Source organism: Hippoglossus hippoglossus, chromosome 8 (genome assembly GCF_009819705.1).
Source record: "Hippoglossus hippoglossus isolate fHipHip1 chromosome 8, fHipHip1.pri, whole genome shotgun sequence".
NCBI lineage: Eukaryota > Metazoa > Chordata > Actinopteri > Pleuronectiformes > Pleuronectidae > Hippoglossus > Hippoglossus hippoglossus.
In genome coordinates, this window is record NC_047158.1 from 9,072,676 (window position 1) to 9,093,266 (window position 20,591).

A 20,591-nucleotide genomic window follows, 5' to 3' on the forward strand; every position below is an offset into this window, starting at 1 on the left:
GTACCTCCAATTACCTCTAATATGTCACTTGCTCTACTCGTGTTGCTGCTTTGTGTATTTACAGATATGGCTGGAACCCATCTATTTGTAGTTCCACGTGCTTCTGCTGCTATTTTCATCGGGCTTCGCTGTGTTTGTATGTGCTTGTTCCAGCACGTCATTAAATCGTTGAACAAAGAGAACACAGAGTTTGATAATAGCTTTATCTGCAAGTGCAGGGGACATGCTGTACAAAATATGTGACATGGGCGTTGTACAGACCACACAAACACACACACACACACACACACACACACACACACACACACACACAGATACACTGTAGACACTGAACCAGCCCCAGAAACAGATTGGGAAGAAGTGTGTAATTCTATCTGCTCAGAAAGGGGGCCATCTTGTACCATGTGACAGTGGCTATGTCAGGCCCCTCAGACCACCCCTCAGTTTAAACTATAAAAACCAAACGCAACCTGAGTGTGCATCCTGAATTAAGTATGGCTAAAAACAGGAAATGAAAAAATCTAATCAAACAAATATCCCCGTTAGAGTCCACTCCAGAAACCCCTCTCTCTTTCACTGCACCTAATTCTCTCCACCTGCCGGGAGCTGCGGCAGGTAATAAGCTGATACCTTCACAGGGGATTTCAGGGACAACCATCACTGTAAGAGGTGAAACTGTCCATTAATCTGGATCACAGAGAGGCTTTGTGCCGTTGTAGCAGGTGTCCTGATAATTCTGTTGAGGGGCACGAATGAGGGAGGGGAGATGGGCACGTCCCTCAGCACCTCCCTCGACTCCTCGCTCCTCTCCTCCTCGGATCCAGTTATGTAACATGCCATCACACAATAGGCTCTGTTGGTATGAACAGGGAGCTGCACCTGGGAGAGCTGCACTAGTATCATCCATACTGAGGTTGCATTGTGTTGTGTTGGTGATAAAAGAGACAAATCCACCATCTGCTGTGCTGATGGTGCAATTACAATTTAGGATGGGCTGTCATGGACGCCAATAATTTAATAATTTAATAATTGATCATCCGCATTTGTTTGTTAGCTAACTACACAAAGATTCTCCATGAAATCTATCTTTATAGATATAAAGGGTCTTTTTAACATTTTAAACAATTTCTCAGAGAGTAATCAATGAATCTTGATGAGAAAAAGCAAGCACATTCAGGGGACTGATATTAATATGTGTGCTAAATTTGGTGCAGATACAAATAAAAATCTGAATCTAGGGAATTTAAATGTGTTTTCGTAAGGAGACTGTTGGGCCTTGTCAAACACAGCTATAAGAAATTGTGTGACTTCCTTTTCTTTACCATGATTTCTTTTTATTGACATTTTTCTCATATTTATTGTTTATTGATTTATGCCCCTTAAACAAGTCCCCTGGATGTGCTTTTATGAATTGATTTTGAATTGTAACAAACTTTGCAAAGCAGAGTTACTTAAATGAAACCCTGCTAATGTTTCAGCAGCGTGGCTGTGTGACTCTAACCCGTTGTATCTGATTGAAAGAGTTTTTCTTCAACAGGTCGTGTCTGCTGCTTCACTACACACAAGACGTGTCCCGAAAGGTCCTGAAAAATGTGACGGAAAAAAGCAGACGAACGGGAAGAGGATCAACTCCTCGGCCGCACTGTTGTCATTGCACCATCAGACACCCAGGAACCAAAATCTGTCTGGAATGTGTTAGGACAGCACAGTGAATGAGGGGATTGTCAGACAGAAGAGAAGACATATGAGGAAATGAAAACAAGGGGGGACAGAAGGGAAAATAAGATTCATGAGACAATAGTTATATAGGCATCAGTGTGGCTCCTATCTGGAGATCAGCTAAGAGTTGCATCCTGTATAATAAAGTGTGAATGTGTTCAACTTTTCTGTTTCAAGGTTTCAGTATCTCAGAACAATTACACATGTGGAACCAGAATGAATCCTTAAGGTATGAACGGGGTCCTGTGCTCTTGTCTTGTTCAATGGTCTCGAGAGCTGAAGATTATTTTATAGGCCGTCATGGTTTGTACGCTTTATGTGCATGAGATACATCAGACAGCATATAGGGAAAATGTCATCAAAATAAACCCATCACAATAATGTTTCTGCTTTTCTTTGTAAATATTTATTGCAAAACTTTCCAGCAATGAATTGTATAATCGGATTTTTTAATTTATTTTCATCAGCAGCCAGACTGACTCACCAAAACCACTTAAAGAGCATATTACAAAGATGTCAGCTTCTCTTCATCAGTTCCCAGTTAAGTTTAGAATTGATTTTAAGATTTTATGGTTGACCGCTCTAAACTTGCACCTAATGAATTTCAGATTAGTTTGTAACCTGAGGTCCTCAGTGAAGGCCTCATTCCACAGCTGAGGACCGAGACCCTTTTCCTTTAGGACCCCGACTCATTGGAACAGTCTCCCTAATGAGATCCGTCTGGTGGACTCCTTATCCTCTTTGGAATCTCTCTGTAAGACATATTTTGAATAAATAAAACGTCACCTAAGTAAAACATTTCTAACCTTTTACTATAACAAGTTTTTTAATTGTATTTATCCTGGCCCTTATTTTACTCACTATTTTACTCATTTTAGAAGAATGGTTTTGTTCTTGGTTTAATTGTTATAGTTGGCATCCTACCCCATGCATTTTTTAAAATGGTGACTGATTCCCTCCTCTGTTTTCGCTTTTCTTTCTCCGTCCTCCACCTAACCCACACTTACATGAACACGAAAGGGGATGTAGGTACCCACTGGGGCCACTGGGAGCGAGGTGATGTCGTTTTCGCCCTGTTGAAGAGCGGCAGTGATTCATCTTGTTGAGATTCTTCGTCTTTGACAGCGCAGACCCGGAAGACTTGCTGAGCGAGGATGATGATCCGGTAACTCGTGTGAGTTTTAATGTCTGAAATGTAGCTTTTTATTAGATATTCTGTAACGCGGAGTGAAGTTAACTACACGTCCTGCTTCTCGCCGTCATTTTCTAGCGTGACCAGCAGATGTCAGTTTCTAAAATACTGTCCGTGTTCCCTTGTTTTCACGGGGCAGCCTCACAGTTAGCGAGTGAAACTAACTTGCACAGAAAGGGAAGATGAGTTAGCCGGTGGAAGCTAACCGAGGCAGCTAGCTACCCTGGCCCTGTCAGTTCTTCGTTTGCTGCTTTCGTCTCGTCCGCGTCTGTTGACAGGAGATAAAAACAAGAGTGTGGCAGCGACTTCGGTGAATATTTCCTGTTTGTCTTCCGTGTGTGTCTCCATTAGCCGACGTGAATTAGCCCGTTAGCTGAGAGGCGAGCAGCGTCACTTAGTTTGTTTACCAGACGAAGTGAAGGGAGAAGAGTGTAGTTGGGGGGGGGGGGGGGGGGGGGGGGTCTGAAACTACATTTACCAATATTTGATTCTTCTGTTTTTAACATGAATTATAAACGTTTCTACAATGTCACACGGGGGGGGGGGGGGGGGGGTAGTTTTATTTGCGAGGTAAATAAATAACCTGGAGATGAACCATGATGCCATATGCCATTAAGTTTATTGTGAAGAAACACAGCGACTGGTCTGGATTCACTGGGTCAACAACAGTCAGGCTTGTTATTGTGCCAGGAATCTGATGTTATGGAGCAAGTATCCTTCAACTGAAATATACTGAAGAGTTCTATCAGGCTGAAAGAAAACAGTGTTTCTAGTTAGATCCAGTCCTGCACCGTAGGTCGAACCCCTTGACAGCCACAGATGTGTATTTGCTATGTATTTATTTGCTCAGAGGATACGAGATATTCTGTATAATCAAGTAGAAGTATCGCTTGTGATCTGTTAGGGTGCAAGGTTCATTTGATTTAACTTGAAAAGTTTCTGCCGCTTGTCACTTTTCTTGGACATAATGAGTGAAGCTGCTGCTGTGTTTCTGTTGTTTCTGTTAATGAGCGCCGTAAAAACGTGCAAGGGATATTCTCCATCTTGTCCTATGTTCTAAAATGGGACAGCGTTTAGTTTAAAAAGTCATAGAGGCAATGATGTCTGATCTACTGAGCCACATGGCTTTCATAGTGCTGCCAGACAAGCCAGTAGCCAGTCAGATTTACCTTCAGACTCAGCTTACCCTCAAGTTCAGCCTGTATCATTGATTACAAGGCCAAAACACTTGAAGGGATAGTTCACTGACAACTGAAAGTTCATTCATTATCTACTCCCCACTATGCCGATGGAGGGGTGAAGTGTTTGAGTCCACAAAACACTTCTGGAGTCTCAGAAGTAAACTTTGCAGCAGCCGAATTCAATACAATTGAAGTCAATGGTGACCTAGACTTCAGACGTAATAAGACAACAGAAAAAACATAACATGCCTCAATACTGCTCCTGTGGTGTCATACATGTGTCCGCAAGCCCCGACATTTATATTTGACTCGAAACAAGGTCATTTATCCCAAGTTTTTAGCCTAAATGATATCTTCCTACAGGTGCATTCATGGACCTGGACACACCATCGTGTAGCTAAGTCCGCTACCTTAGCCACTTCCGGTTGACTTTTAGGCTAAAAACACAGTGTAAATGGCCTTGTTTTGACACCACACGAGCAGTATGGAGGCATGTTATGTTTTTTCTGTTGTTGTATTACGTCTGAAGAAGAGGACACCATTGACTTCAATTGTATTGGATCCTGCTCTAACAAAGTTTATCCCTGAGACTCCAGAAGTGTTTTGTGTCAAACACTTCACCCCTCCATCGGCATCGTGGTGAGTAGATGAGTGAATTCTCATTTTTCAGTGAACTATCCCTTTAAGAACGCTAAGGTGCACAACTGAAGTTATGTCCCTAACACCTGCTAACATCTACTGGTAGTTGGTAACCTAAATTGTGCAGAAGACCTCCAAACGTACAAGAGATATTAATCTCATTCAATTTTTTCTTAACTTGATATTGATCCCATCCATCCGATTGATTTGAATAAAATAAAAATGGTAGGGTGATCAAATGACAGGGTTTCTGCAAGTTTAAAATATCATCATCTGATCTTTAAGCCTTAAAAAGTCCTAATTATGTCAAATTATTATGTGCTACTTTAAAAAAACTAATAGGCAGGTCTTAATTATGTTAATGTTCGTTAAACACTTCTTTAAGAGAAATGTTTTGGTGGCGTAGTTTGTAACATCTTGATATTCCTTCATATTTTTCATACTTGATGTAGGTCTTGGATTTTATTCACTAAAAAGTCTTAAGTTCTACTTGTTTAAACCTGCAGAAACCCTGAATGAAAACTCTGACATAAATAAGAAGATATCAGTGAATCAATAAAAGCATAGAATATCTGGATAAAGTAAAAAATGGTAGCATTGCACAGAGAACAAAGTGTGATCAGGCACGATGGGTCTTTAGAAATAAATGGATTGAGGAGGGAAGATCTAAAGTAATGTTGCAAATCAAAAGTGATGTTGTGGTAAAAAAATGGAAAACGTGTTTTACAGAATTCAAAATGTTAAAAAAAGAAGAATTCTGGAAAACGTGTTTTACAGAATTATTATCAAAATGTTAAAAAAAGAAGAATTGTGGGTATTTCTGGATATTAAGCCTGGTGAAATGGCCTGTGGTGAGGTGTGGATGTCATGAGACTGCAGCGAGAGAAGTGTTCGCTGCTCTTATCTGTTTCTAACTTTGGAAAACACACACACACACACACACACACACACACACACACACACACACACACACAGGGAGAAGCAGAAGCAGAAGCGTGTGAGTAGTGCAAGTTCATCAAAATAAACGGAAAGACAGTGATGCATTATTGCATAATCACGGAATAGTTTAATTGTCCTAATATCTGAGCTTCAGTCCATCTTTTTGGCTCTTATTTTTTATCTAGAAAATGTTTTGATGATCAGAAAATATGCCTTAATATTCAGAACATAAATGTTATCAGTCAAGAAACCTATGATATGTTTTCTATTGTTCAGGCTCCACTGTAGCACAGCACACTGGAAGGGAGGGAGTTCCTTTCAACTTTCAGTGGGTTTATTATGATTTAAGGTGTTTTTTAGCCACGTTTTTACATGTTCTCCTAATTTTTGGTTTGTACAGAAGGACAGTGTTGCTAAATATATCCAACACAGCCCACCGATTTTATCTGTCGCTCGTTGCAGGGGGAGTTTCCTGTCTCACCGCAGGAATGCCGGGTGGCGAGTACGGGGAGCTCGGGGCCAGTCTCCCAGCCATCGCCTCCCTGAACGCCTCCTACTCTACATCCATGTCCATCCCGTCCCCGTACCTGTTTGTACCACCTGCTGAGCGCAAGGTCATCTCTGACGTCCGCCGCACCTTCTGTCTCTTTGTGACGTTCGACCTGCTCTTCATATCGCTTCTCTGGATTATTGAGTTGAACGTAAGCCCTGACTTTGGTGGCCACCATGGTTAAGACTCGGTTTGACTCTGATTTGGATTCTCCTCCCTCTATTCTTCTGCAGATCACCAACAACATCTGGACCAGTTTAGGAAATGAAGTTATCCGCTATAACTTCCGGTCTTCCTTCTTCGACATCTTTGTAAGTGGGCCAGTGCACATCTGTGTACACATAACTGGACTTCAGTTTACAATACTGGCATTGTTATTGATACTCATTTGTGTGTAGAGCTGATCAGGTTCTCAAAGCTGTCACCCCTGAATGACCAGTTGTAGCGAACAGATGCTTATATTATCATGTAGCCCGAGGCGTTAGTATCTGCATGAGATGACAAGCTTGGTCACATGTCTGCATTCACACACACAAGAGGAGAAAATGTTGATAAAGTCAACATTTCTGCAACATGTGATTGAGCCTTTTTATCTTTTCCTCTTCTTCCTGCTTGTCTCAGCTTCTCGCCATCTTTCGTTTCCTGTGTCTACAAGTGGGTTACGCTGCATTTCGGTTAAAGCACTGGTGGGTAATTGCGGTAAGTGAGCTTAGTCACGCACAGAGAAGAAATACTGTAAAATCCCATTTTCTCACCGCTCGACATGAATCACACTTCACATTCATCTCTTTCTTCCTCCACAGATTACCACTTTAGTGACCACCGTCTTCCTCGTCGTAAAGGTCATCGTATCTAATGTGAGTGTGACACTTTTACGTGTGTGTGTGTGGGTGTGGGTGTGGGTGTGGGTGTGTGGTGCAATGACAACTTCAACGTTTTCACTTCTGCTTTATGCCAGTAATGTTTTCTCTCATGATCTTGGGATAACTGTTGTTCCATTATGTTCCATCTTTTCTGTGAAATATAGTTTTATAGCTCTATGTACTATTTATTTGCAAGTAAACTAACACAAAGAAGCAACTCCCTGTTCCGCTATGGAAGTCATCATAGCACTTCTTGTCCTTTCTAATGCTGTGCAGCCTCGGGATGACATAGTTTCTGTCTCTACACAGCTGCTGTCCCAGAATGCCTTTGGCTACGTTTTGCCCATCACCTCTTTTGTGGTGGCCTGGCTGGAGACCTGGTTTCTTGACTTCAAAGTGCTCACGCAGGAGGCAGACGACGAAAGAGGTGGGAGCCAAGACGCCGGACAAGTTCGAACACGACTCAACGAAAAAAATCTATTTCTCCTATTTAACTGTTTTCACTCTTATTCTTCTTTTTTTTTTTTAAACCTCAGCCTACCTAGCAGCGGTGAACGCGGCCTGTGAACGGGCTCCCATGATCTACCCCCGTGCCGTTTCAGACGGACAGTTCTACTCCCCACCTGAATCCGTCGCAGGTGACTTGAGCTTGTATATGAGTTATTCTTACATCAGCCTCAAGAACAGTCTGCTTTATTCCAGCTTGTATGTTTCCTGTTTTGAGTTGTGACCCTGAACTCGTGTCTGCAGGCTCTGAAGAGGATCTGGATGAGGAGGGTCTTGGGCGTAGAGCTGTCACCACTCAGGTACTTGTGTCAGTGTGAGAACTTTTTATACTCTCGCTTTTCTTTACCTGATGATGACGGTCATTCTCTCTTTCTTCACCTTGCAGGAGAAGGAGTACGTCAGACAGGGTCGTGAGGCCTTGTCGGTGGTCGAACAGATCCTAGCCCAGGAGGATGGCTGGAAATTTGAAAAAAACAATGTGTGTGTTTAAATTTGCTTCGTCATATTTGATTTATCCAAAAGATACTCGTCTTCTCTCCTCCTATGAATAATGACATGCCATCTGCCAGTCTTTACATTGATGAGCTGATCAAGATCCAACCATAATGCAGGATTGAACAACCCCCAAATACGGTCTGATCCAATCGCATTCTTTTACACCTAGCATTAACATATGGTTTTAATACCAGGGGCTGTGAGGTGTAAAGTCCAATTTCTTATCTCTTATGCTGGCTTCACACTCGAGGATAATTGGGCAGACAGACAGTTGTGGGGGAATTTCTGATTTATGGCTGGTTTGAACAGATTAAGACGTAATCTTAATTTTACTGACTGGTAAGGAGTCTCCAGTATTATTTTTTAATCCTGTAGCGTGAAAGGAACAGTGATAGAATATTGAGCAGAAGCCACCAATAGTCAAGGGGATATGGACAACAGAGCATAGTAACATTAATATTTATCGACATCACCATGGAAGGGGAAAGTCTGAGAATTTTAAAAATGACTTGGTTTGATATAGTTTGACAACCAGAAAGCTTTCACTACTGTGAATTCTCCAGATTATTATGCATCTTTGTAATGGTTCTTAAAATAACAAATCTACAGGATCCAAATTAAGATTTATGTTGAAAATATTATTCGATTTTAAATTCTCAATAATCTGTATTCAATCTGTATTGACCTCAAATATCTAGAATCAACCAGTATCCAACATTAATGTTTTTTTTTCACATCCTGTTCTGTAGCTTGTTTCAGGAGAAGCAATAAGAGTGAAAAATGGACAAATCCAAAACTAGAACTTTCTGCCAGAAATATGCAGTTGTTAGCAACCAGATCTATTCCCAAATTTACTGTAAAACATTGTTCACCACAGAAATGTTGTTCCTCTAAATGTGCTAATCAAAAGAATGCCAAACCCGTGATTTTTAAGTCCTCACCAAAGATATAGTTCTGTATTTTGAGGGAGTGAGTTGTCCTTTAACTTCATTCTCCTTGAAACGAAAGCAAAAGCCTTATGACACTAACTGTCTTTCCTCGTGTCAGGACATGGGAGACTCTGTCTACACCCTGGAGATTCCCTTCCATGGAAAGACTTTCATTCTCAAGGTACGGCAGTTCTTTGTGTCTTCATTGTGAAACTTTGTCCCATGAGAACCTCAACTCCAGCAGTCAGAGGGGACCCACAGAGCTGTGCATATTCATCCTGTTAAGACATGCCATAAATATACGTTGTGCCTCCATAACGTTTTTTCTGTTTTACTACTGCCACATTAATGAGCGGATCAGGCTGTCACATTCCTCGAAAACACTCAGAACTAAATAATGTACACTGTGCAGGCATGGACATGCATGTGCATGGCCAACCTCTAGAGGGCACCGTGGTGGAGTGATCAAGACAAATGGGTGTTAAATCAGATTTTACCAGAGGAACCCGTTACAAAGGAGTTCATTTAGCATGTGTGATTTCTCATAGAGGAATTCACAATGTTACATGATGCTCCATAACTAAAGGCTGTTTGAAGTCAGTGCTCCGGTTTGACACTGGACACGTATAATTTCATTCAGAGAAATATCATCAACAAGCGCGGGCTGGTGGCTGGCAGGAAAAGTTCAGGAAAATGTCTGGAGCAAATGACTCAAACAAGTGCGTTCTCAGATACAGCCCCTCCAGAAAATAAGTTCTCAGAAAAAGAAAATCAGAAAATCTCTTTTGGTTATTCAAAAACATATCTGCAACAGATACTAGAGTAGTTAGTAGTTACTTACTAGTTTTTGACTTACTGTAGTGCCCCCGTTGCCAATAAAAATAAGCCACCATGGTTGCTGATTGATTGTTTGTTTAGATGCGTGTGGTAATGGCTGTGAAATGAATGTTCTTTTGTCTAGGTTTTTGGAAAATAGACTTTTGACAGAGAAACTTTTTTTTGTGGAAACCCTGTCGATTGTAGGTAATAAATCGCCTTTGTTTTGGAAACCGGACATTTCGTAATTTTTGCACGCATCTAAACAATCAATCAGCAACCGTGGGGATTTATTTTGAGTGGCAACGGGGTCACTCAACTGACTAACCTATAATAAAGCCACATTCATTATTGCAAGAGCAATGATATGACGCTTGAAGTTGCAGTATTTAAGGTCAAGAATGTTCGACTCTAATGCCTCGGCCACACTGAGTGTGTGTGTGTACAGCACGTGACGGCTGCGTCGCTGATCTGCTGCGTCTCGCGTGCCCCTGTAGTTCACAGGGAGCGTGTCTGCTGTGGAGCTGTTAAATGAGGTTCCTGTTGTGACTTTTTTTATTTCCTCGAATTAAAGTAGCTTATGTTCCCAACTAAATACCACGACTGAACACCACGAAGCCGTGGATCTTCCAGTCCTGCAATTATTTCATACTAAAAACCTTTTTATAACAAATAAATGGATTCAGTCAACAGAAACGCTAGATTGCTCTCACTTTGGAACAGGAACTTTTGGAAATATTGATTTTGAATATATTTATTTATACTATAATATATATTTTTGTAATCTATTTTGTATGTTTATATTTATGTGATATATTCAACTGATAGGCTATGAGATAGATATTTTTTTTACTTTGTATTTTGCTGTGAACCACATACGGAGAAAATGGCCAGGACTCAGACTCTCTAGAAAAGCATGCGTGGCTCACGCGGGCAGTGTGGCTGCTTTAGACGTTCTGCAACACGCATACATTCTGTTTGGAATGGGCTCCGGTGGTTTTCTGTTTCTCTGTCCCTGAGTTCATCTCACCAAACAGTTGTCCACAAGTGCAGTTTGTCTTGGGACAATATGATTTTCCACCAGGATAATGATTATGAACACACATGAGATGTGGTTTAAAAATGGCCTTCACAGGCTAAAATTAGATTTTAGAAATCCATAGTGATAACCTCATCCTCTGGGGATCAACAAAGAGGAGACTGTGCCAGAAAACCAGCGTCAGTGGCTGGATTTATTTGAGTTCTGACAGAAATATTGAAAACTGGGCTGGAGGACATCCAACCAAATATCAAGATTGATGTTATCACTTGTAGTTTTTATCACATGATTTCCACTGTGTTTTCTTTTCTTTTTTTTAAAGCGTGACCAACATTTCCTTATTGATGTTGACATGCTGTCTTTTGATCTGTTTTGTTGTCATTGTTCAGGCTTTCATGCAGTGTCCTGCTGAGCTGGTGTATCAGGAGGTGATTCTGCAGCCAGAGAAGATGGTCCAGTGGAACAAAACAGTTTCCGCCTGCCAGGTGACCTGTTTTTAAATCGTCTTTGTGTCTATTTGTGTCTATTTGAGTATTTTTCATCATCATTTTTAACACTGCTTCCTTCCTTCTCCTCAGATCCTCCAGAGGGTTGACGACAACACACTTATATCATATGACGTCTCTGCTGGAGCAGCGGGGGGAGTTGTGTCTGCCAGGTATGTCAGCTCAGCATACAGCCGGATACAATACGTCCCTTGTGTCCACTGACTGATTCTTCTTCGTTTAGGGACTTTGTTAACGTTCGACGGGTGGAACGCAAACGAGACTGCTACCTGTCTGCGGGTATGGCAACTGACCACGACGCCAAGCCCCCATGTGGTCGCTACGTCAGGTCAGAACATGCCTCTGTCCAGGCAACTTGTCATCGATTCAGTAGATCAGAATGTAATCAATTTAATAAAACTCCAGTTGCGTTTGGTTATTTTTCTTTAACATCTCTTGTCCTCTTATTGCTGGCCTCAGGGGGGAGAACGGTCCTGGAGGATTTGTGGTCCTCAAATCCAGCAGTAACCCGTCAGTCTGCACCTTCATCTGGGTCCTCAACACGGACTTGAAGGTGAAAATGTGCACCCTGCAAAAACTGTAGCATTTCTTCATGTTTATGTCGAGAGCAAGTCGTCCGTCTGATTAAAGAGAAGTAAAATTGGGTTTGTCTGTTTTAAGAAAATGGGTTGCTGAAGCTGCAAATAGTGGATGCAGAAAAACAACTTAATCATATAGCTGCTTAAACTAGATTAACAGAACATGTAGTAACACAAGTACATAAATTCCACAAAACGAGAAGCCAAAGAAAGATTTAAGATATGAGAAATATACCAAATGCATTCATGAATGTAATGTGAGTGGGGAGAACAATTGAAACTTACTTTTTCGGGCTTGTTTTGTCTCCTCAGGGTCGTCTGCCCCGCTACCTCATCCACCAGAGTTTGGCCGCCACCATGTTTGAATTCATGTCCCATTTACGCCAACGTATCGCTGACCTGCGGCCCTCTCTCCGCTCCCACCACCACACTTAAAACAGGAGAGACACCGGACTGTGCCACAGCTGGTTGGGAGGTATCACTACTGGGCTTTTGTATACGTATATTAAAATCAGCGGAACACGTACAATGGGCATAGCGGTGCTCTTGTGACGCATTTGAGCTGAAGGGATGTGCCATAGTAACTGGAAAGACTGCAGCTGGAAGCATAGGAGATGTGAGACATGTGACCACGCATTCACCACATTTCAGTCACATGAGAAGAGGAGTAATTTGGTTTTCAAAGACGATGTTCTTCTTTATCGAAGCTCAACAATGTTGTTGTTTTTTCTAGTGTGATCACGTACATATTTTTGAGAAGACCTGATGTTATTTGGCCCCTCGCTGTACGAGGAGAGCCGTTTTCTGAAAGCATCACTCACACAAGAAGACCTGGATGGAGATGGGTGTGATTCTCACCGTCTGACGTGTTTCAAAATGAAACTGATGCAATGGCGTGACTGAGCCTTATCTTACTGCGCACACTGTTAGCCATTGATTTGCTGCTTTTTTTTTTGTGTGTTTTCACTGCAATGTTATAAATGTTTCTCTGGTGCGCCAGTCCTAAAACGAACACACACTTCAGTCACACCTTCAAGAAACGTGTCATTTGAAGAAACACTGTGATATATGTTTAAGAGAGCACCACTAGAAGAAGACGCCACTTACCCACCCAGCGAAAGCCTCTAAGGCCGTTTTCAGATATGAAATTTGAGTTGGGACGTTTTCCAGAGTTTGCCTTTTACATATGAAGAATGCAGCAGGAGACTGTCAGGCACTTTCTCAAAACCAGAAAACTCTGGAGCGTTCAGGCGAGGGGGGGGGGGGGCGCCTGGGTAGAGAATGCAGCTGGCAGGACGTGATGTGTATATTCCGCTGTGGAAATTACGTGTTTTTGTTTACAGCACATTGACACCAAATCACTTAACAGCTCTCAAATCTTGTTTGTTACATTTTTGTCGGCGTCCTCTGTGAATGGCACCTCTTTTTCATGCTGAGATATTTGGGTTATTTGTCTTTTCTTTATTTCAGTTTTGCATTCGTGGCGTGTTAAAAACGTCTTCAACACGCCCTATCGCTCGACATGCATTGTCACACGGGCTCGCTCTGACATTTTGCTTTGTGGCTTTTAGGAAAAGTTGTAGAAATGTCTGCCACAACTGGCTCAGACAGTCGCCTTCTCACATGCAGCCCCTCCAGAAGATTTCTGGAAAATGTCAGAGGTCCAGCCCATGTCTGAAAGCAGCTTTAGTTTGACAGCTACCTTTCTTCAAGTGCAAAGACTTGTTATCTAATCAACTTAAATCTAATCAGCTATTACTGAGGGTTTCTCAATACTGCTTTTGTGATGCACTTTGTCATTTGAAGTCAAACCAGGAGGCTGTTAGTATGTGATGCAAATGCATTATCAAGCTCGATTAATACTAGATGATGGTGCTCACACATCGTGATGCTGTACACGCTCTCAAGCTGTACTTTTGTCCCATTAACCTCAAGTGGCCTTGTGGTAAAAAAAAAAGCTGAGTTCATTTATGTCATCAAAAGTTCTGAATGTGCTGACATTAGTACTGGTCTCCCCTCAGGCACAGTTTTTCTATCACTTCTTACATTATGATTATTGCGTGTTAGTTTTGCTTCAAACATCTGTATCTCAGTGTTATGATGGACCTCAGAAAATCTTTTTATAATTTCAGAAAACCTGGTCATAGGTCCAAATCACTGCGGAGTTGAACCAGAGTGAGCAGAGCAGGCAGGAAACTTCCTTTGAAGGAGCATATTTTATGGGTGTTAACGAACCGTGGTGAGCACAACACGGTCACCTTCTGACTCGGAAGCTGTGTCCACCATCTGAAACGAGTCCTTGTCCAAAGCGTGTGGTAATTGAGATTTTTCAGTTTTAGATATTTATCACATGGAAGGAATGTTAAATGAAATGCTTTAACGATATCAGCGTTCTGGTGCCTTTTTATCACTCTCCCCTCACGTCCTTCACGCTTTTTCTTTTGCTTTACTCTGTCATGTCGATGTATGCCATATTCACATGAAACATGCTTACATTACTCAAGTTTGTGTCTTTCTTTTTAATAGTTTTTGAATGTAATTTATCATAGATCATTCATCCAACATGTTAATTTAAACCGACAGTCCAACAGTTTTTATTGAGTCTTAACCAGTGTCTGATGTTTAATAAAATACACGAAGTCATGATTAAGTTCTGCCTCCTTTAACTTACACATATAACCTGTGGATCATTAAAAAACATCTCGCTGCATTGATTTTCTGCTGTAAATGCTACAAACATCAGATCGGTAATGTACAGATGATACAGAGTGATACACCTCCATGCTAGCGAGATTCCTAAGATGTCCTCATCAAACCCTTATACACACAAATGTAATTGAAGCTTGATCTTTTACAGTTCAACCATAAACTGGTGAAACTATAATTATAATGAAAACAAGTATGACCAAATAAATTTCCATTAAATTTGTGAAGAGGAGGTGGAGGTATGAGCTCTGTCCTACTAGTTATGTTTACAGGTTGTCTGTTCGTCTTTTAAACGCAATATGACAGGAAATTTAAACCAAACAAACATCCACTTTGACTCAAAAAGAAATATGTTGCTTGAAAGGTCAAGCAACATATGCTAAGTATGTTTACCATATTTGTTATAGTTAAATGATGACATGTATTTAGTGGGTCAAAGGTCAACTTCACTGTGGCAAAATGTTCCACAGAGACTCTTTCCTGGCCATTGTTCAACATTATGACTCAGGAACAGAAGCAGAGATCAACCATAGTTTCTGCAGCTTGACTGGTTGGCGGTAGCCCACAACCACAAAGCCGTAATTCTAGTTTCAACTACCACACACACACACACACACACACACACACACACATTGTGAGAAGGTCATAGTGTCATGAGTCCTTTTTTAACAAGTAGAAACTGCTGTGATATCTCCACCCACATTTCCCAGCACTGGGCCCCGGGTTGTTTGTGTCATAAACAATTGGACCGTGTGACTTGAGCCTATGTCACATGCGTGAATTACCTTTGCAAAATGGCCACAACAACCCTTCACATCTGGTCCCAATGTTCGCTCAGATTCCTTCACCAGAAACCTGCGTTTTCTCTCTGACATTTTAAAATGAAATAAAGTGTATAAAATGTTCAGCCCGCAAAGAACTCTATAAAAAGACTATTTTTCAACCACTTGTAAATGGATTCTCGGTTACCACATACAATGAAATTAAATAATCCTTGAATCAATACAGCCATGGTAGATTAAATACAGAGCAAGTCATTGGGCCTATTGAAGAGGAGATGGTTTGCCCTCAGGGCAAAACACAATGCTAAGTAGAAGAGATGCAGCCGCTCACATGATTGTGCTGTGACTGTCTTCTGAGGCTATTGGTGTGTGAATATGTTTTTGAATCGATGAGAGAGTGAGCGCCTCACTGCTCTCATTGTCCTCCATGTAAGGCTGATGAGAAGCACCAGTCCCTGGGCTGCCTTCTGCCTGAGCGTCACTACCCGGACAGGCTCTGGCCGATGATCTGGAGGACCAACCTCGACTGAATGTGGAGAACGCGGGCGGGGTCCCTGAAAATGGGAAACTGAAAATTAGGTAGGGTTGGGGGATCACTGACCTTTTGTAACTTTTTTATTTGTACCCGTATGTTACTTTCTGATAATTTGTCTTCTGTGATTAGTTCTAGTGGATGACATGACATATTTTCTTACATTGCCATTTTTTTCATCATCCAGGCTGTGAATACGCTCCCCTTTCTACGGAGTCTCTTCAAAGCAGCATTTCTTCAGATCGTCTTCAGGGACGGCAGCATTGTGGAGCACCGCTCAGACACATCAGACCAGACTCAACACGGGAAACTCCCTTGTGAAACAACTTCCCTCTGGATTATCTGACACTGTGAACACCTGCTACTCACTTACTCTGTTCCGATGGGTTCTACCTTTAAGAAGTTCTGCTGCTGCTGTTGTGCCGGCGATGAAGATGATGAGGATGAGAAGCAGCCATTAGTACCGTAAGAGCCATTAGACAGACCAGCATAGGACTTGTATTACTTGTATGCACTTGTTTTGTCATTGTTTTCATTTCACCTTCATTTATAGAAGGTTGCCTCCTGGTGTGTGTGCGTGTGTCTCTCATTTCATTCTGTGTGCGTCTCTCTCATTTCATTCTGTGTGTGTAATACCTGTAACCTTGTGCGTTCGATCCCACACAGTCAGGACCCACTGGAGTATTTTAACCGTGAGGTCCAGAAGCGTCGTGAAGAGGAGACCAACCTGTGGAGTGAGCCAGGAGACCCCAGCCACTCAGAGAGGGATGACGACCGGGTCCTTTACGGCCTGCTGCAGGCCAGGACCAAGACCCGCATGGGATCCACGGTACGTGAGGGAGGCCTTTCTGGACAAGAGTCTGTAAAGGCTTTATTCACACTCATTGACCTAAGGGCGGGTAAAAAGAAACACAGCAGTGGAAAACAGCCTCGGGTGATGCTGTGTGCTGGAAAACACAGGCTGAATTTGTTCACACTAGGTCCAAAGACAGAAACATTTTCATGATGAATCATCACACATGTGAGTCAGGAGAATAATGCTCCATTTATGAAACCACAAGGAAGTGGACTAGAAATGACATAAGAATCCAGCAACCTAGTTTTTAAAAGCCTTGTCCTTTCTACATTTTGTAGGGCTACCGTCGTCTGAGCTGCGACATTGAGGCGATGAGAGACACCCGGCGAGAGGTCAGAGACAAGTGGAGGACAATTCTGGAGGATCTAGGTAAGATTGGACAGGTGAGCGGTGCAGCGCCACCCACAGGCAGAGTCCTCAAAATAAAAATGGATGGTATCTTCCCGACCTAGGTTTCATGGCGGAGGCAGACTCGCTGCTGACGGTGTCCGCCGGCACGTCCAGTGACCGCATGCGCAATGCTCCGGCAGCACGTGCCCTCCTCCACTCGCTCAACACCGAGACGGCCCTCTTCGACACCAAAGGCCCGCCCCCAGAGAGATATCTCTTTATCCTGGTGAGAGAAGGAACCACATTAACATTTCATGCATGTCTTTCCAACACATTTGCATTTCACACATGAGTGACCCTTCTCTGGAGCTGGAGCATATATGGTAAAAAAAAAATGAGTGGTGCGTTACACCACTCATGTTAAAGAAGCCCACTGTTTACTTAAAGCAACACTGTCAATTTCTGATGAGGAACAGCGACCTCTGCAGCCATAAGTGGTTATTAAAGTCTTAGCCAAACACCATTAGGAAATATTAATATTTTAAGTGTCCTCACTAATTATCAGAGATGAATGCTATTTCTTCAATGATTTCCGAGTCTTACTCTGAGATCTTCAGTTCGGCATTACTCTTCAACTGGCTGGACCTTATTCCAGCTGTTAAATCTGCCCATTATCATTCAGTTATAGGCCCTCCACAAACTCACCATATCACAAGTCAGTTTCATCAAAGTTATTTTTGAAGCTCTTATTTTTAATTTAAAACACTTGCAAATGTTGCTTCATGTAAAACTTTTGGGAAAAGTTAGGAAAAATAGAAAAACACACAATTACAGTTAATATTTAAGTACAAAATAATTGCCAGCAAAATGTATCGAAGGAAAAACTTCTGGTTTCACACAAAGAATGTTCATCTGATTAATGTTTTATTATATATTTCAGTATTAGCTATACCTTTGCTTTTTTTACACTTCGTAGTTTCCCGAACTGGGGGTCGTGCCCCTGTGTAAAAAAATAAATAAATATGAGAATTGGATATAATGAGGAAGGAAAAAGGAAACTGCTAAAAACTGCTAAAAGTGCAGAATATTCGTCTCGACTGGATATGCTTTATCGAACCCAACCAACTAAATACTGACATTCACGGTTCCCTTGTTTCCTCGTTCACAGGATCGTCTCCTGTATCTAGATATAGGCGAAGATTTCCTGGCAAAGGCAAAGCAATTCTATCCGCCCAGGGATAGCTCCGACGAGGACGAGACAGGCCTTGGCATAAACCTGCCGCTGCTGCTGGCCAGGGTGGAGGCCATGAACGGGGCAGCCGACGATGACAGCGATAGAGAAGGTGGAAGTGACAGATCCTAAGATCTACTGGCTGCAATAATAACAGACACAAGGCAGGGGGCAGTAGTCATCAACCCTTGAGACCCTGGATGAATTGCATAGCTCCTTTCTTCAAGTGCCTCATACCGTGTTACTGCTGCTCTTTGGAAGTTTTAGGCTGAAGAATTTCTCGTTTTCTCCCCCAACTGCACAGCTTGAGTTTTATTATGTGTTCTCTGGTCAAAATCTAAAAGGGTTTCAGCAGATTTCCAGGTGAATGTTACAGACATGTTTACTGCGAGTGTGTTTTTTTCTTCCTCTGTCGACCAAAAAGTTCCCAGCCTGTTTATTGTTCAGCTGTTGTGAAGCTTCAGGGTAGCGACGTTCCTTTGAGCAGAACCTCTTTATATTTTGTCCTATGATTATCAGCACTCATTTCATTCAATCACATGATTGGTAGCAACACAAAACAAAAACAAATAGCTCGGTATAAGTAATACTTTTAACAAATTAAAGTCTGCAGAGTTGACTTTAGAGAAAGAGCAGATGGAAGTACAATGAAGGAAGTACCGTATGTTGAACTTTTAAAATGTGTGTGTGACATTCAGGTGATGTGAGGGTGTTTTTGTTTCCCTCCAGCAAGTTGCTGAAAATGTGAAACGTTTCTAAACTGGTGGCACTTTGCGTGTGTGTTATAGTGTCCAGTTCATGATGAAATAAAGTTGCAGTCTAAAGCCTGATGTGTGTACAATGTCGCATGTTGGTGTGTCGTCCTCCCTGTGAGTTTCCAGTAGCTCAACACAAATGAAAAAAGAATAACAGACGACTTTGTGTGGCTCGTAACAAGTCTGAAGCATCAATTAGGATTTGCTAAGTAAAATCATAATAAATAATTCAATAGGAACTGTGGCTGTGGCATTCCTTTCAAGAGGAAAACAAGGGTCTTCTTCAGTCTGTTACTATGCACTCACGTGGCCTGCCGCCTGCGTAACCCATGGCTGGCTCACACGCTGATCCACAGACATAGCACAATTCCTGGCCTGGTGCAGCCTGTCCGGCATCTGACCGTCCCATCGGGACCGGAACGGGATCCACGATGGAAGGTGATTATGGTGTTTGGTGGTCAGATCCATGTTGTTGTTGTTATGCAAGAGAGACACTCTGCTGAGCAACTTGTTTTAACACTGCACGCAGACACAGTACCAGTGCTGTGTTGTGGAGCCAGAGTAAAACGCCAGAGTCAAGCTAAGGATTGTGCAAGAATCCATACAGGACTCGATAGAAAGTTAACTTTCCCTCAGTTTCTACTGAACTGCTAAGCAAGCACTTTGTGTCAGTCGACCTGTGTAGGAGGCTCCTCTGTGTCCTCCCAAATTCACCCATCTGTCACAAAACAAGACAAAAACTGACTTAGTCAAACTTGCACTCTCACTATATATTTTTTTAGCTTTATTTACCATTTCCTGACAGGCCAGGGGCTTTATCCTGCAATCGACCCTCTCTCCCTTCCTCCCACTCCATGTGTCTTTCCTGATGACAGCTTATTTAAATGTCACTTCCCAGCAGTTGTTACGCAACACAAAGTTCTTTTTCCGGGCCCGGGCGGTGGTTTGGTGCAAGTGGGGGGGATGAGGGGCGGAGGAGAGGGTGTTGATCGTTGTGAAAGGGCTGATCCATGACCCGTCCACATTCCTGTCTTCAGTAGCAGAGAGTAACTGGCCCCAAAAAAACAGCAAAGAGGTGATATATAGGTGAAGTAATATGATATATGTCGTCTTGCAGTTGTAGCAAGTGAATTCCTAAGTTATCAACAAAGAAAATAGAATTAAAGGCACCGGCCTGTCTACTGTTTTCAAACTTTATTGCTCTGTGTCATGTTGGTTCGAAAAAGAAGTGATCTCAACAGTGAAGGACCCTGCATGGTGACTTACTAGGTTTCTGAAATGGCATTTATGATTACCATGGTGTCATAACAAAGCTGAACACATGACCCCAGAGAGGCCTCTTGCTCTCTCTCTCTCTCTCTCTCTCTCTCTGACGTTCTAGTTTACATATGCGATGTCGGGAAACTGCAGAAAGAAAGCTGGAATACAGCCACACTTGACAAGCAG

At 42.2% G+C, this 20,591-nt stretch overlaps 2 protein-coding genes and 1 long non-coding RNA gene across 6 annotated transcripts; 2 read left to right on the forward strand and 1 right to left on the reverse strand.

Annotated features, from left to right (window-relative positions):
* The first annotated feature begins 2,725 nt into the window (after window positions 1-2,725).
* Window positions 2,726-13,910, forward strand: stard3 (StAR-related lipid transfer (START) domain containing 3). 4 transcript variants are annotated; one of them, XM_034592208.1, is made up of 16 exons: window positions 2,748-2,893; window positions 6,133-6,371; window positions 6,454-6,531; window positions 6,842-6,919; window positions 7,024-7,077; window positions 7,393-7,510; window positions 7,620-7,721; window positions 7,834-7,889; window positions 7,976-8,068; window positions 9,133-9,195; window positions 11,259-11,354; window positions 11,448-11,527; window positions 11,599-11,703; window positions 11,835-11,928; window positions 12,266-12,294; window positions 13,773-13,910. In XM_034592208.1, exons 2-16 carry the CDS (start codon window positions 6,159-6,161, stop codon window positions 13,777-13,779), a joined length of 1,266 nt encoding a protein of 421 aa, XP_034448099.1. In that variant the 5' UTR covers window positions 2,748-2,893; window positions 6,133-6,158; the 3' UTR covers window positions 13,780-13,910. The 4 variants fall into 4 exon arrangements, with proteins under 4 accessions (XP_034448096.1, XP_034448099.1, XP_034448098.1 ...); XM_034592205.1 differs by having other exon boundaries at window positions 2,726-2,893; window positions 12,266-13,910; XM_034592207.1 differs by having other exon boundaries at window positions 2,846-2,914; window positions 12,266-13,910.
* Window positions 13,911-15,861: 1,951 nt separating this feature from the next.
* On the forward strand, window positions 15,862-19,218 carry mreg (melanoregulin). The gene is made up of 6 exons (XM_034592216.1): window positions 15,862-16,020; window positions 16,161-16,438; window positions 16,640-16,802; window positions 17,108-17,198; window positions 17,282-17,445; window positions 18,328-19,218. The coding sequence occupies exons 2-6, from the start codon at window positions 16,356-16,358 to the stop codon at window positions 18,520-18,522; spliced, it is 696 nt and encodes a 231-aa protein (XP_034448107.1). The 5' UTR covers window positions 15,862-16,020; window positions 16,161-16,355; the 3' UTR covers window positions 18,523-19,218.
* Window positions 16,832-20,084, reverse strand: LOC117765753. Its single transcript, XR_004614616.1, has 3 exons — window positions 19,938-20,084; window positions 19,452-19,863; window positions 16,832-17,442 (listed from the first exon to the last, which is right to left on the reverse strand). It is a non-coding gene; the product is annotated as an uncharacterized LOC117765753 (long non-coding RNA).
* Between the last annotated feature and the right edge of the window lie 507 nt (window positions 20,085-20,591).